The following is a 14621-nucleotide window of genomic DNA, read 5'->3' on the forward strand; positions in this document are numbered from 1 at the left end:
AGAAACTCTGGAGTAAGAAACTCAATCAGTTAAAAAGCCAGCGGTGAGGTAATTTTCCGATCATACACCATAACTGACAGTGACTCCGTAACGAGCATAATCGTGTAAGACGGGTAGTCGTATTCTGTGGTGTACGGCTGTCGGAATTCGTTTTGCCCCTTAATACAAAAATACCCCACCTGTATTCGTGAAAGGGAAATATATCACAAAAAAAAGTGCCTTTTTTTTCTCTTCTCCATATTATTTGTGTGCTTAGTCTTCCCACATACAGCGAGTCAGCGGTTAATTAGGTGAGTGTTAAACTGGATCATCATATTTATGAGCCCTTGAAAGGCCCGAAGCAATAGCTGTTTTGTTTTGAAATGATAATTATGAATATAAATGTTCTCAAATCTCATAAAAATTCAGTTTACCCTATTCATTTTGGTTTCATAACGCTGACAAAAGAAATGTGTTTATTTATACAGTACGTGGAGAAAAGTTTGTGGGCACCTGAGCGTCTCATTCCAGATTTATTATACACCTTTGCTCCACTCTTTTCTTCTGGGAAGGCTTTCCACTAGATTTTGTGGCGTGGCTGTGGGGATTTGTGTTTATTCTGCTACGAGAACGTTAGTGAGGTCAGGAACCGGTGTTGGGATGTTGAGGAGGTCTGGGGTGCGGTCGGCATTCCAGTTCATCCCAAAGGTGTTCAGTGGGGTTGAGGTCAGGCATACCTCTGAGCAGGACACTCGAGTTCTTCCACTCCAGCCTTCACACACCACGTCTTCATGGAGCTCACTTTGTGCACAGAGGCGTCATCATGCTGGAACAGGTTTGGGCTTCTTAGTTCCAGTGAAGGGAAACTGTAACGCTACGGCATACAGAGACATTCTATACAATTGTGTGCTTCCAACTTTGTGGCAACAGTTTGGGGAAGAAGCACACGATAGCACCATGTCTGATGGTCAGTTGCTTACAAACCTTTGTCTATATGCACACAATTTTGTAGTTTAAGTCCTCCATCTTTCTTGTCTTTGCTGTCCATTAGCGTTTCTTCGACACGTCTGTAAGTCACTAAATAGCTATCACAGGACAGCTACTAACTGGGGAGGGTGAAGGCACGGTGCTTACTTTGAAACACTTGAAGCTTCATCTTTTCAAACTTCTCGAACACAATTGGAGGATAGCGCTATCTGCCCTCTTCCACATACGAGAGCATACATGAGATTGGTTAGTGTTGCTGTGACTGACAGGAGAGAGAGAGTGACTAACGCCATCTCTCCCACCCAGAGAGTGTGTCCAATTTACTCTTTGAGGACTGTTGTATCTTCAGGATTCAAACTTATGATTGAGCTTAAGACCAAAAGCTTGGAGTCCTTGATAGAGGTGTAAGCTGACTCTTATAGAGTCATTTAAATGCCAAATAAAGCAGATACTTTCAGTGCTGGTTGACAATTATTCTTGTAGTTTTCTGGGGTCTACCAAGCTTTATAATATCTCCCATCGCTAAAGGAATGACTCTGAACAGTTCAGCCATCTGCTCTGCAATCCCACTCACATCAACCTCTATGAAAGGGTTGGCAATGAATGCCATACAGAGCTCAAACGTATCAAAACCATTGAACCTCTCCTCAAATCCCTGGCCAAGCTTACACAGCCAGTCACGATACTTCTGTACACCCAAAACACCAGCTGCCTCTGCACGGCTTTCCAATATCTTTACAACAGCACGCTTTTCTTTTTCACTTGTCGGAGATAGTCTGGCCGTTTTCCTTTTAAAAGGCTTCAGAGCACCGATCATGTAACAGATGGTTTTGTCTTCACCATGTAATTGTACGTTCAGGACTTTCAGTTTCTCGGCTATATCCGTCAGGAATGCAAGCTCCAGCAGCCAACACAACAATAGGGTTGTGTCTTCCTTCCTCGATTCCAATGAGGCCTTGATTTCATTAAGCAAAGAAAGCAAGCGTTGTAGTATCTTATCCCTGCTTAGCCATCTGATTCCAGTGTGGAGAAGAACGTCATCCTGCTCGGCGCGAGGTCTGCCTTGCAATTTGCAGTAAATATATAGCCAGTACAGTAGCTTTTCAGTGGATATGTTTCTTTTCAACGAAGTTGTGCTTCAAAATCTTGTAGATATCAGCGCCTCCGGTTGTGGGTGTTTTAGATGTCATCTTCAAACACCGTCCAGATGAACACAGCTCATCACATTGGATGATCACATTGGAATGTAAACCATTTGCGTCTTGCCCCATGTCCAGTTCCAGCTGCCTCGTCTATTCTGCAGACAGCCCAGACCTCTCACCTCGTCACTAAGCTGTACGTTAGCAATAGCTGACTTCTGTGGTCTTTGAACAGTGTTTCAGTGGCCATGGCAATCACCAGTTCCTTTACTATCGCACCATCTGTGAAGGCCTTCTTGTGCTTCTTGTGCAAACGATGCCTCCGTAGCCATTCCGGTGTTCTTTTGTGGGGTTAGTAAAAAGAGATCGCTGTCTCGCAAGTGCTTTCGGGTCCTTTATCTCGTCCGTCTGTACAGTAGCTTGCTCCCCACAGGAATGCAAAGTTGCTGTGAACTGTAGCAAAATGCCACCATCGTTGCTACATTTTTTCCGAATGAGACGCTTGTACCGCGAACGAGACAGACATGCTTTTCATTGTTATTTCCATTCATGGGAATAATACGTTTTCTGCCTTGAACGTTTTCTTCATTCATGGCGATTTTATTCATTAAATACGCATACCAGTACTGCTTTATGTTACATTAGCTTAGCCTCTATCATTCGGTGTAACAGACATGCCTATTAATTTTTTAAAAACTTCAGGTGACCGAAAGGCGACATCGCAAGTGATCACCTTTTGTTCATTTGATTTGACTCGAAACGGGAAGGTGTTTCCAGGGTACGTTCGTTTAACGAATTGGTTGTTCATTTCGATCGACGATAGAGCGAATGCTTTTCTGTCGCGGACGCTCACGGAATCCGTTTTACCCGACGTTTCAACCCACAAACACTCTACGAAACACGCATAAAATACAAACCAACCTGCTTTGGTTTCATGCTCTGTCTCCATTCAAGTCCGTGTCGTGCTTGCACAATAATGATCCGACTTATACGGTGAACAGTATAAACATAAATACGTGCTTTCTTCACCGTTCTTGTGTTTTGTCATTTCTTGAACTGAATACAGCGTTGACGTTTTAGGTAATGACTAAATTAGATTGGCCTGATTCACTTTACGTACAGGCCAAATCTCGATCCCCGTCTGTTGACATGAATAACTTTCCAACCAGTCAATGGAAAACGATGACCATTAGCCAGATATTACACTTCGGGTGATTTTTGGTGTTTTCACTCGACGCTTTCTGACCAACCAGAATTGAGAATTCAGCTGGCGTGAGTTGCTCCGTCCTTGTCCAACGACTCCTGGTGTAATTCGCTCACGTGACACGTTCACATGAATCGACGTGAGCATACTGATGAACTCATGTGTGCATTACTTCTTTATTCTCCCAAACTCCTGAACACATCTGATGCCTGGTCAATCATTCCCAAGGGAGAAGTTGCATGGAATTCACCAAGTTCCAAAGTGTGTGTGTGTATAACGCTATCTCCGAGTTGATTTTTAAGCTCCGGGAGTCTAAAGTTTCAAGTTGTTATCCATCGTTGAGGATCATTAAAGGACTGCTGATCTCCTGCGTGATGTGTGTTTGCGCTGAAGCTGGACGGTTTGCTGTACAGGGTCGCCACAACAAGTGATGGAAGTATTACAGATATACAAACTGACTAATGAGGGTTCTTCAGTTGGTTCAGTGTAGAAGCCTACTGTACAACCTATCAGAAAAGGTTCCAGGTAGAACAATGGCTAAGAACACCTTAATTATCAGAAAACTTTATTTTATAATTTTTTTTTTAACTAAGACTGTAATATTTTATATATATACAGTATCTCACAAAAGTGAGTACACCCCTCACATTTTTGTAAATATTTGATTATTATCTTTTCATGTGACAACACTGAAGCAATGACACTTTGCTACAATGTACAGTAGTGAGTGTACAGCTTGTGTAACAGTGTAAATTTGCTGTCCCCTCAAAATAACTCAACACACAGCCATTAATGTCTAAACCGCTGGCAACAAAAGTGAGTACACCCCTAAGTGAAAATGTCCAAATTGGGCCCAAAGTGTCAATATTTTGTGTGGCCACCATTATTTTCCAGCACTGCCTTAACCCTCTTGGGCATGGAGTTCACCAGAGCTTCACAGGTTGCCACTGGAGTCCTCTTCCACTCCTCCATGACGACATCACGGAGCTGGTGGATGTTAGAGACCTTGTGCTCCTCCACCTTCCATTTGAGGATGCCCCACAGATGCTCAATAGGGTTTAGTCCATCACCTTCACCCTCAGCTTCTTTAGCAAGGCAGTGGTCATCTTGGAGGTGTGTTTGGGGTCGTTATCATGCTGGAATAATGCCCTGCGGCCCAGTCTCCGAAGGGAGGGGATCATGCTCTGCATCAGTATGTCACAGTACATGTTGGCATTCATGATTCCCTCAATGAACTGTAGCTCCCCAGTGCCGGCGGCACTCATGCAGCCCCAGACCATGACACTCCCACCACCATGCTTGACTGTAGGCAAGACACACTGGTTGCTGCCACACACGCTTGACACCATCTGAACCAAATAAGTTTATCTTGCTCTCATCAGACCACAAGACATGGTTCCAGTAATCCATGTCCTTAGTCTGCTTGTCTTCAGCAAACTGTTTGCGGGCTTTCTTGTGCATCATCTTTAGAAGAGGCTTCCTTCTGGGACGACAGCCATGCAGACCAATTTGATGCAGCGTGCAGCGTATGGTCTGAGCACTGACAGGCTGACCCCCCACCCCTTCAACCTCTGCAGCAATGCTGGCAGCACTCATACGTCAGACAACCTCTGGATATGACGCTGAGCATGTGCACTCAACTTCTTTGGTCGACCATGGCGAGACCTGTTCTGAGTGGAACCTGTCCTGTTAAACCGCTGTATGGTCTTGGCCACCGTGCTGCAGTTCAGTGTCAGGGTCTTGGCAATCTTTTATAGCCTAGGCCATCTTTATGTAGAGCAACAATTCTTTTTTTCAGATCCTCAGAGAGTTCTTTGCCATGAGGTGCCATGTTGAACTTCCAGTGACCAGTATGAGGGAGTGTGAGAGCGATGACACCAAATTTAACACACCTGCTCCCCATTCACACCTGAGACCTTGTAACACTAACAAGTCACATGACACCGGGGAGGGAAAATGGCTAATTGGGCCCAATTTGGACATTTTCACTTAGGGGTGTACTCACTTTTGTTGTCAGCGGTTTAGACATTAATGGCTGTGTGTTGAGTTATTTTGAGGGGACAGCAAATTTACACTGTTATACAAGCTGTACACTCACTACTTTACATTGTAGCAAAGTGTCATTTCTTCAGTGTTGTCACATGAAAAGATATAATCAAATATTTACAAAAATGTGCGGGGTGTACTCACTTTTGTGAGATACTGTATATATGTATTATAATATACAGTGGCCACCTTGAAGTTGATTACTTTCCTACGACAGCACACCCTGAAGTGTTTATTCCTTTATATACCTCAAAAACCTGACAACGCTGACATTATTTTAGGTCTTAACAAACTTACTGTCGTACGTTTTATCCGTTTATAGTCGCATTTCATGTTCATGAAAGAATTGAGCTCCTGTTTTCGCCACAGAGTCGTTCCCGCACCTTGAGGGGAGGGGACCCCACGACTTGTCACATGGCCGAGAAACTGCAAGATTTTCCCATCATGTAAAAGATACTGAGCGTTACTGTACGAAACGGTAACACTGAAGACTCCTTCCATGAACGTTAAATAAAACGTATACCATATCGACGTCCTTACAAATGAGCTGTTATTATAAACATGATAACATGATAAGCGCATTAATATGATAGTGAATCGTTGATTTCAACAACACCTTCTTGACCAATCAGAATTGAGAATTCTGCTGTCGTATAATTATATGCATATATTACTTAGAATAATTCCAGTTTGTTTTTTTTTACTCCAGTAGCTAGTTTGAGGCTGTTGAGGGATCTAATAAATCACTTTTCATTAATGTCTCATTTCTGTGATGTGATTTTTTTTAATATTAAGCCGAAAGGATATTTCCTCCAGATGCTTTGATCCATTAATAGATCCTGACATGTTTATTTTTGCCGCTCACAGCTAGATCGGAGCCTTGTTAAATCGCGTATTTCCTTCACTGACTCATGTGTCTCTGATTTGCATGCCTCAAGCCTTTTTTTTTTTCCCTGCTGGTCCTAAAAGACCACACATGGTCCTTAATCGTCGGGTAATCAATAAGCTAATTTGTGTGCAACGTCCAAAGATTTGGAAAGCAACGAATAGCGCACACAGTAGCAGCACGGCATCAGGGCTCCAGAGCTGAAGCGTGCAGGACGACTCATTTTTCTCTCCCCGCTCAGGATGGAGGGCCCCTCATACCACTTTCAACCGCAAAGCAGCCTTTTTTTTTTCTTTTCTCACTGTTTTTTTCTTTCCTTTTCCCCCCTCTACTTTTTTGTCCGGCTGCCAGCTACACGGCGGCCCTTTTCATTTCCAGCCAGCACCGAAGAACAAGGTCCAAAGTTCAGAGTCGTTGTGTGTAGATCTAGGGCATTTGGAATCGCTCCCCCTCTCCGCTTCTCACAGGTAGTCTGGATGTTTTCTCCCCCCAATTCCCCCGAATGATCCCCCCCCTCCTCCCCACCTTCCCAGGCTTTTCTGGACTTACTGTTATTTGGGTTGTGGAGCTACTCCGAGATGGTATGCTACCACGAGGGCTACAGACACGATTAAATTTATGAGGAAAACACAATTTTAGAGTCATGGTACAAGTGAAATTGTGCCCAGAGCGCTACTCAAAGCTGCCTGCTTTTCAAATAATGCATAGTTCATTTCATTGTAAAATTATAAAGCCGAGCAGTCGAAGGTCGAGGGTCTGGCTCAGGGGAAACCAGCTTGATACTGCTGGGAATTTTCTTTCTGGATAGAGTTTCAGTGTATTTATGCTTATAGAGATACTTTCTGAAAGTGTATTTGTAACAATTATCGAAAATATTACTCTGATTATGCGCTTTATATGTTATGTTGTCATTTCACAGTTACTCACGGCGTCACCGTTGACCTTTCCAATATCCGATACGTCTGTTGATGATTATCTGATCAAGTTCCTTAATGCTGCGACTCGTAAAAAAAAAATTATAACCGTAAATCATACTGCAACATTTCTGTTTCTCGACTGCATGAACACTGTGTAAAAAAAATTAATAAATTTAAAAAACTCGGCTAGACGAAAAATAGCAGTCGCTTTCTGGCACAGCACCTTTCCTCTGGCTTTTTTCAACGTTTGCGGAGTTTTTTGAGCTTTTTTGCAGAAAACTGATTTGCAATCGTATGAAATTGGCTTTCGCAGTGACGTTTGACGTCATGACGATGTCAATCGACATGCAAATCTGCTTTATTTATTTAAAAAAAAATTGCGAGCTCCGTCGAATATTGCGAAGTTTCCTTGCTTTTTGCGTTTAATTTCTGCGATCGCACAGTGTAAGAGATTTTAGATGAAACCGTTCTCAAAAAAGGAAAAGAAGAGCCATCATCTTGTGTGTTTCTGTGACCATGTAAACCGTGATATTTTCCAACTAGATGATCATAACGTGAAAATTTTGCATAAAATCGAAACTTTTCCGATTTATGACCAATGCCTACGATTCATTGATTCATCAAGAACGTAGGTAATTTATTATTATTTTTAAAGATTTATTCGTATGGTATCCACTTTCATTCCAAACCGCTGACTCTCTGGCTCGCTGCACTGCAATTATATAATGACCAAATTAATAAATACATGGTTTCCAAAATAGTTTGAAAAGCAGGCCGCTCTGCATATTAAAAGCACCTCATTAAAACGGCGAGTCCCGTCCCATGGTCGTCTCGTACCACAAAATAACCTTGGTGCATTCCAAGCACAACCATTAAAATGTAACTGGACACGGCGATGGATTAGCCTAGCTATTCATTTCGGTAATCTCGGTCTCAACATGAAGACGTCTTGACCTCGGATATGGGAATGATCGCCTTAACAGAAGGATGTTCTGCGGCGTGCGACGTGGAAGGGAAGACAACACGGCGCGTGTTTACCGACTCTATTGCACTTCATTTGCTCGTTCTGGCTTTATTCCCGTTCACGATCGCGTTACAACAGCTGCTGACTGACACGCCAGTGTTGTCTTGACACAACACGGCGCTCTAATAAAAGCTTTGTTGGGGTGTGTGGCTCTTTTTTTTTTCTTCTTCTTTTTTTTTTTATTACACAAGCAGCTGGTTTGTTACCTGCTTTGCATTCCAAATGTTTTAGTGTAAACATAATCCTGTTTCTTATCTCTGTGGGATTATGGGTATACAAAACACAACCTGTGACCTGGAACACAGTAAAATGGATTACGTTTCTACACATGTGAACTGTAGTCCCGGCTACAAGGCAAATCACAGCTTTATATTAATGCGCTTATTGTTTCCATAGTAACCACTAATTCACAGGGACTTGGATGTTGGACGCTGCATGTAAAAACAAACATACAGTCATCGATATAGTGACGTTTTCTGTAAAGAGATGTTTGTAACATTTTCGGAAGGAGTCTCCAGTGTCGGTGCTTTGTAAGAGTGTACCAGGGCTTGCTACCATGACATGTTGTTGTTTTTTTGTTTTTTTTTGCTTTATTAACTTCAAAAGAGAGAGAGGGAAAAAAAGAGAGGCAGCATACATGTGTGTGAAAACTACTTCCTTTATAAAGTGGTTATGGAAACTACAAAGGAAGTGGTATGGTTAATAATCCTTTATCATTTTTATGAGTGTGTGTTGCCACAGTCTTTGTTTTGTTGACTTTGTGCTTGTGCCAGGAAGTGAATTTATCATTTTAAATCAACTTAATAAGTTGGCGGACATGCCGAGGCTTTGAGTCTGAATTATCTTTAAATCTTCAAACACAAAACTCTTTTATTAACATTAGGTACACACTCTTCTGTCATTAAACAAAGGCACAGTGCTGTCTCAACCACATGCTATTTAATATGTAAAGCGTGCCTGAACAGCGGTCACAGGATCAGCACGGATAAACCACTTCACTTTATCTTTACCAATATCAATTTTCAAATATACTTTTAAAGATTAGATTCATTTAACTGTACATATTTGTTAATGAATGGAAATATATTACTTCAGGTGAAGGGTTTTTTTTTTTCTTTACCAGTTTACTTAAGCACTCCAAGTAATTTTTAGATAAACTACTTATAAAATTTGAGTACTGGGAATCTGTCAAATTTGTAACATAAATGTAATTACATTAACCACTCAGATTTATACCATTTAAATAATGCACAGAATTCAGCCTTTACAAATTGTATGAACCTCTCAAATGTATCAGCCGGATAAACAACTCAAACTTACCATATTTTTATAAGCAAGACAAACCTCTGAATTTGATCTTGACCAGTTAGATTAAAATATTCCATGTGACTTTTGTTAGTTTGGTAATAACTTGATTTTACTTTATTTTACTCAATCACTCAATTATATATTTATAAGCTAGATAAACAATTCAAGTGTATATTCGCAAGTTACATAAACAACTCAAATTTATATTTACAAATTAGATAAACAACTCAAATTTATATTTACAAGTTAGATAAACAACTCAAATTTATATTTACAAGTTAGATAAACAACTCAAATTTATATTTACAAGTTAGATAAACAACTGGAATTTATATTTACAAATTAGTTACATGAACAATTCAAGTATATATTTACAAGTTACATAAACAACTCAAATTCACATTTACAAATTAGATAAACAACTAAAATTTATATTTACAAGTTACATAACTCAAATTCATATTTACAAGCTAGATAAACAACTAAAATTTATATTTACAAGTTACATAACTCAAATTAATATTTACAAATTAGATAAACAACTAAAATTTATATTTACAAGTTACATAACTCAAATTCATATTTACAAGCTAGATAATCAACTCAAATTTATATTTACTGTTCAAGTCACATGAACAACTCAAGTGTATATTTACAAGTTAAATAAACAACTCAAATTCATATCTACAAGTTACATAAACAACTCAAATTTATATTTACAAGTTAGATAAACAACTGGAATTTATATTTACAATTTACATAACTCAAATTCATATCTACAAGTTAGATGAACAACTAAAAGTTATATTTACAAGGTAAAAAACTCAAATATAATATTTACAAGTTAGATGAACTGCTTAACTTTATATTTACAGGTTAAACAACTCATTTATGCTTACAAGTTATATAAACAGCTTATATTTATATTTACAAGTTAGATAAACAACTCAGATTTATATTTCGAATTTAGACAAACATTTCAGAATTTATATTTACAAGTCAAATAAACCGATCAAATTTATATGTACACGTTTATATACATACAACTCATATTTACCTTTACAAGCTGGATGAACTACTCAAATTCAAGCTAGATGAACTACTCCAATTCATTAACGTATTAGATAAACAACTTGTATTTATATTTACCATCTAAATACTGAACTCAAGTCAATCTTTAAGGATTATATAAACCTTGACCTGTACCCGTTGTTTCTGATACTCCACTGCATAAGAAGAGCTTATAAATGCCTGAGTGTGGTTTAAGGCTACAGGAATAATATTGTTGTGAGGCTTTTAAGGCTCTTCTGTCATGTGATCAGTGGTTACTCATTCAGCAGGACTCCACTTAGTGTTATACATTTAGAGATGCAGGGGTGCTGAAAAACAGGCCAACTCCGACTGCGCTGACAGAAAATCAGTCCGCCTGCAGTGATGTTGGGAGCGGTGGTGTATGTTGGCCCGTAGCCGCAGGCCCGCTCCGGTATTCCAGCTCATTCCAGAGCTGCATACCATCGGTTATGTAACAGTCATGTGATTTGACGACTTTGAAAAGAGGGAAGTCTCCGGGCCTCATGAGATTCCTGCCAAAACCACTGTTTTGCTTCTCAAATTTCTGCCAGTATATCTGATGATTGAACTATGTAAACAAAGTTCACAAATCCACCTTGCGTACAAATTCGTGTAGTAACATTTGCTAGATTTAACTGTTGGAGCACGTACTGTGGAGTCCAAAAGTTTGTTTGAGTCTGTCAGATGATGTAGTGAGCAAAGAGGAGAGCAGATAAAACATCACCGCTTGTTGAGATATCAAATAAATGAATACAATTTGTGTAATATTTTTAAAAAAAATAAATTCGATGAATATGGATTGGAGTACATTTTATATAGTTTAATTTACGCAAAATAACCAAGCATTACTGACTGCACAGCTGGAATTTGCAGATGTTTTTTTCTTTCCAATTGGGCAAAACAAATGTTAGGATTTTAAAGGATTTTCTACATGTTTTGCATAAAGGAAGCGATTTGGCTAATAATCTTTTTTTTAAAAAAAAAATCTTCTATCTTCTATGATGTTTAGTTTGCTATTAAGCTTTTTGTGAAGAATTTGGCTCTTGAATTGAATTTGTCATTTTGTACTTGTTTCAAAACTTTTTTTTCCCTATAATTCCAAGCACAAATGATTTTGTCACTCATCTGTCAGTAAACAAAAGCACAGTCTGGTCTTTACCAGCCGAATGTGCATGAATGTGAATGTGTGTGTGTGTGTAAATGTGCAAAATGCATGAGTGTGTACCAGCATCGCTGTGTGAGCTGTTCTAACCCTCGCAGTGTGGAAAACAGGCTGATGGCTTCCAGGAAGCTGTGGCCGCTTCGGCACGGCCCCCTTCCATTACTGCAGCTGCTGCCGTCGCTCTCGGCGTCACTCTTCGTGGAAATCATGCCTTTAACGACTGAGGCTTACACTCGCATTCCAGATCTCCCTATTTACTCTGTTACGCTCTCTGTGTCTGAGATGATTACTCACATTAATTATTCCTTGTTGTTGTAGTTGTTTTTCTGACCACGCATACATACACAACCTGGACACCGTGAACACTGATGATGGATGATGGATGCTTATTCATGCACATAAGGTGCACACAGGGTGTCCATGGTATTGCATATTAAAGGTGCACATTTCTGTTTAGCACTTGCTTGTACACATGCACGTGTACATAACGTGCAGCTAATGCCTCGGGGGAACGAGGAGTTGGGTTTGAGTTTAAGTTATTCGGGTAGAGTCAACAATATGTCCACTAACAATAAGGTCAAAGAGCAGAGAATGTATTAAGAGTGGTGTAGAATAGAGAGTATAGCGTAGCATGGGATAGAATAGAGAAGAATAAGGCGAAACACACAAATGTAAACAAATAGACTGATTTTGACATGTATTTTATATTCTTTGGCCTTTCTTTGTGTTTTGAAGTTTTAGCACATAAAAAAAACACACACACACAAACTGAGCGCTTAATGTTTTCACACTGAGGTGACTAGTAGCATTGTTACCACTTAAATGTGTGCAGAATAAAAGGCAGAACTAGAATAGAATAGAGCAGAAATAATAGAACTGATACCTGTAATAGAACTGTAATACCACCGTTCTGCCTCTCGTTTCTTCTTTCCCCCCTTTCCTCTTCCCAGTCCTCCTGGGGTTTCCGACTGTACACAACCTTTTCCTCCTCCTCTTCCTCCTGGGGTTTCCGACTGTTCACAATCTTTTCCTCCTCCTCTTCCTCCTGGGGTTTCCGACTGTACACAACCTTTTCCTCCTCCTCTTCCTCCTGGGGTTTCCGACTGTACACAACCTTTTCCTCCTCCTCTTCCTCCTGGGGTTTCCGACTGTTCACGATCTTTTCCTCTTCCTATTCCTCCTGGGGTTTCCGACTGTTCACGACCTTTTCCTCTTCCTATTCCTCCTGGGGTTTCCGACTGTATACAACCCTTTCCTCTTCCTATTCCTCCTGGGGTTTCCGACTGTTGACGACCTTTTCCTCTTCCTATTCCTCCTGGGGTTTCCGACTGTACACGACCCTTTCCTCTTCCTATTCCTCCTGGGGTTTCCGACTGTACACGACCCTTTTCCTCCCTGTGTCTTTTTTGAACTCTGATTTGAAAGTGATTACGAATTTCGCCCTTCTTTGGAAAAGATAAGAAAGCAGCATAAAAGACAAAATTATGCAACAATTGATTTTTCTTGTTGCTGTTGTAAATTGAGTTAACGATTTCTCAATACATTCTGATTGATCATTTTAACCTGATGTGAGCTTTATTCATCTAAAGCAGCGTATAGCGTTTGAATCTCCCCTTTGGTTTTGTTTTGATGATTTTTTTTTTATTATTCGTGTGCTCTTGCAAGCTTGGAGATTAGTTTCTTATTCCTGCGTGTTTCTGCCCAAAAGAGAGTGATATGATAACCAGTGCTTTACCTGTTATAACCTGTCAGGCCGAAGGAGAATTCAAAACAGCAATTATTCTGGTTTTAGTAAAAAATAAAAAAAATAGAAATACATTTTTTTTTTAAATAGCAGCGGCAGACTGTTTGGTGATGAACATGTTGCAACAATTCACTAGTGTTTTATTTATTACTTCAAGGACACGTCATACTTTTTTTTTATATATATAATTATAGTTATCCAAAACAGGTTCATTCCTGTAATCATTTACATTATAGTGCCTGTAAATATTTACCCTCTCGTCAGCCTGTCTCGTGTTTTTTTTCTTGTACGAATAAGCTTGTTTTGTTGATGAGAAACCGGAAAGCAGAGACTCCAGAGATGGGCTGTGACGAAGCCCTGATACTGGAGACTCCTTCCATGAATGATCGATAAACATCTCCTCACAGAAACGTTCACCATATAAACGATTAGACGCAATTAACAGCGCGTTGGGTTTTTTTTTTTCCTTTGTTTGTTTTTTTCCAATTGCTTGCAATTTTCTCACTAATTTGGTCTTGGCCAATTCCCAGCCATTATCCATCTCGCCCCATCATACGAATAGTTAACACGTGCTTCCTTCTAGACACTGCATCTTTTCAAACTGCTGCTCCTGCTGCATCACAAGGCAGGGGATGAGAGTGCTTTCCGCCCTCTTCCGCATACCTGAACTCAAAGACTCCCACGATTGGCTATTGAGCCACTGTGATCGACAGGGAAAACAGAGAGTATGCTGTTTAATATTAGTCGTATATTATTCTGCATGTTCCAGATAACGATTACACAACAGACCAAGTGCGGTGATGTAAAAAATTAAACAATTCTCACCACTCGGAATTGAGAATTCAACAGGGGTGAATCGTTCTCTCGTTCTAATATCTTTTTCGTTTTCTTTTTTTTTTCTCCCTTTCTCTCAGTAATGGAGGCCATGGCTGTGAGCACATCTGCACAGTGTACGGACGAGATTGACCGCAACGCTCCGCGAATCTGCGGCGTTTGCGGAGACAAGGCCACTGGATTCCACTTCAACGCCATGACCTGCGAAGGCTGCAAGGGCTTTTTCAGGTGAAGCCAAGCTGCGTGTTTTGTCGTCCAGTGCCATTTTCTGGCATGGTAGCCATGTGGGGCATTATAACATGGGGGTTTATGGTTTATCA

At 40.2% G+C, this 14621-nt stretch overlaps 1 protein-coding gene across 1 annotated transcript in view; it reads left to right on the forward strand.

The window, feature by feature from the left end:
• The window catches only part of vdra (vitamin D receptor a), a 74394-nt gene that overhangs the window by 25380 nt on the left and 34393 nt on the right, over positions 1 to 14621 (forward strand). The window contains exon 2 of the mRNA XM_053642639.1: positions 14382 to 14529. Within this exon, the coding sequence (XP_053498614.1) occupies positions 14382 to 14529 (148 nt within the window). The remainder of the gene's footprint in view (positions 1 to 14381; positions 14530 to 14621) is intronic.

The sequence above is a fragment of the Ictalurus furcatus genome, chromosome 15, assembly GCF_023375685.1.
Source record: "Ictalurus furcatus strain D&B chromosome 15, Billie_1.0, whole genome shotgun sequence".
NCBI lineage: Eukaryota > Metazoa > Chordata > Actinopteri > Siluriformes > Ictaluridae > Ictalurus > Ictalurus furcatus.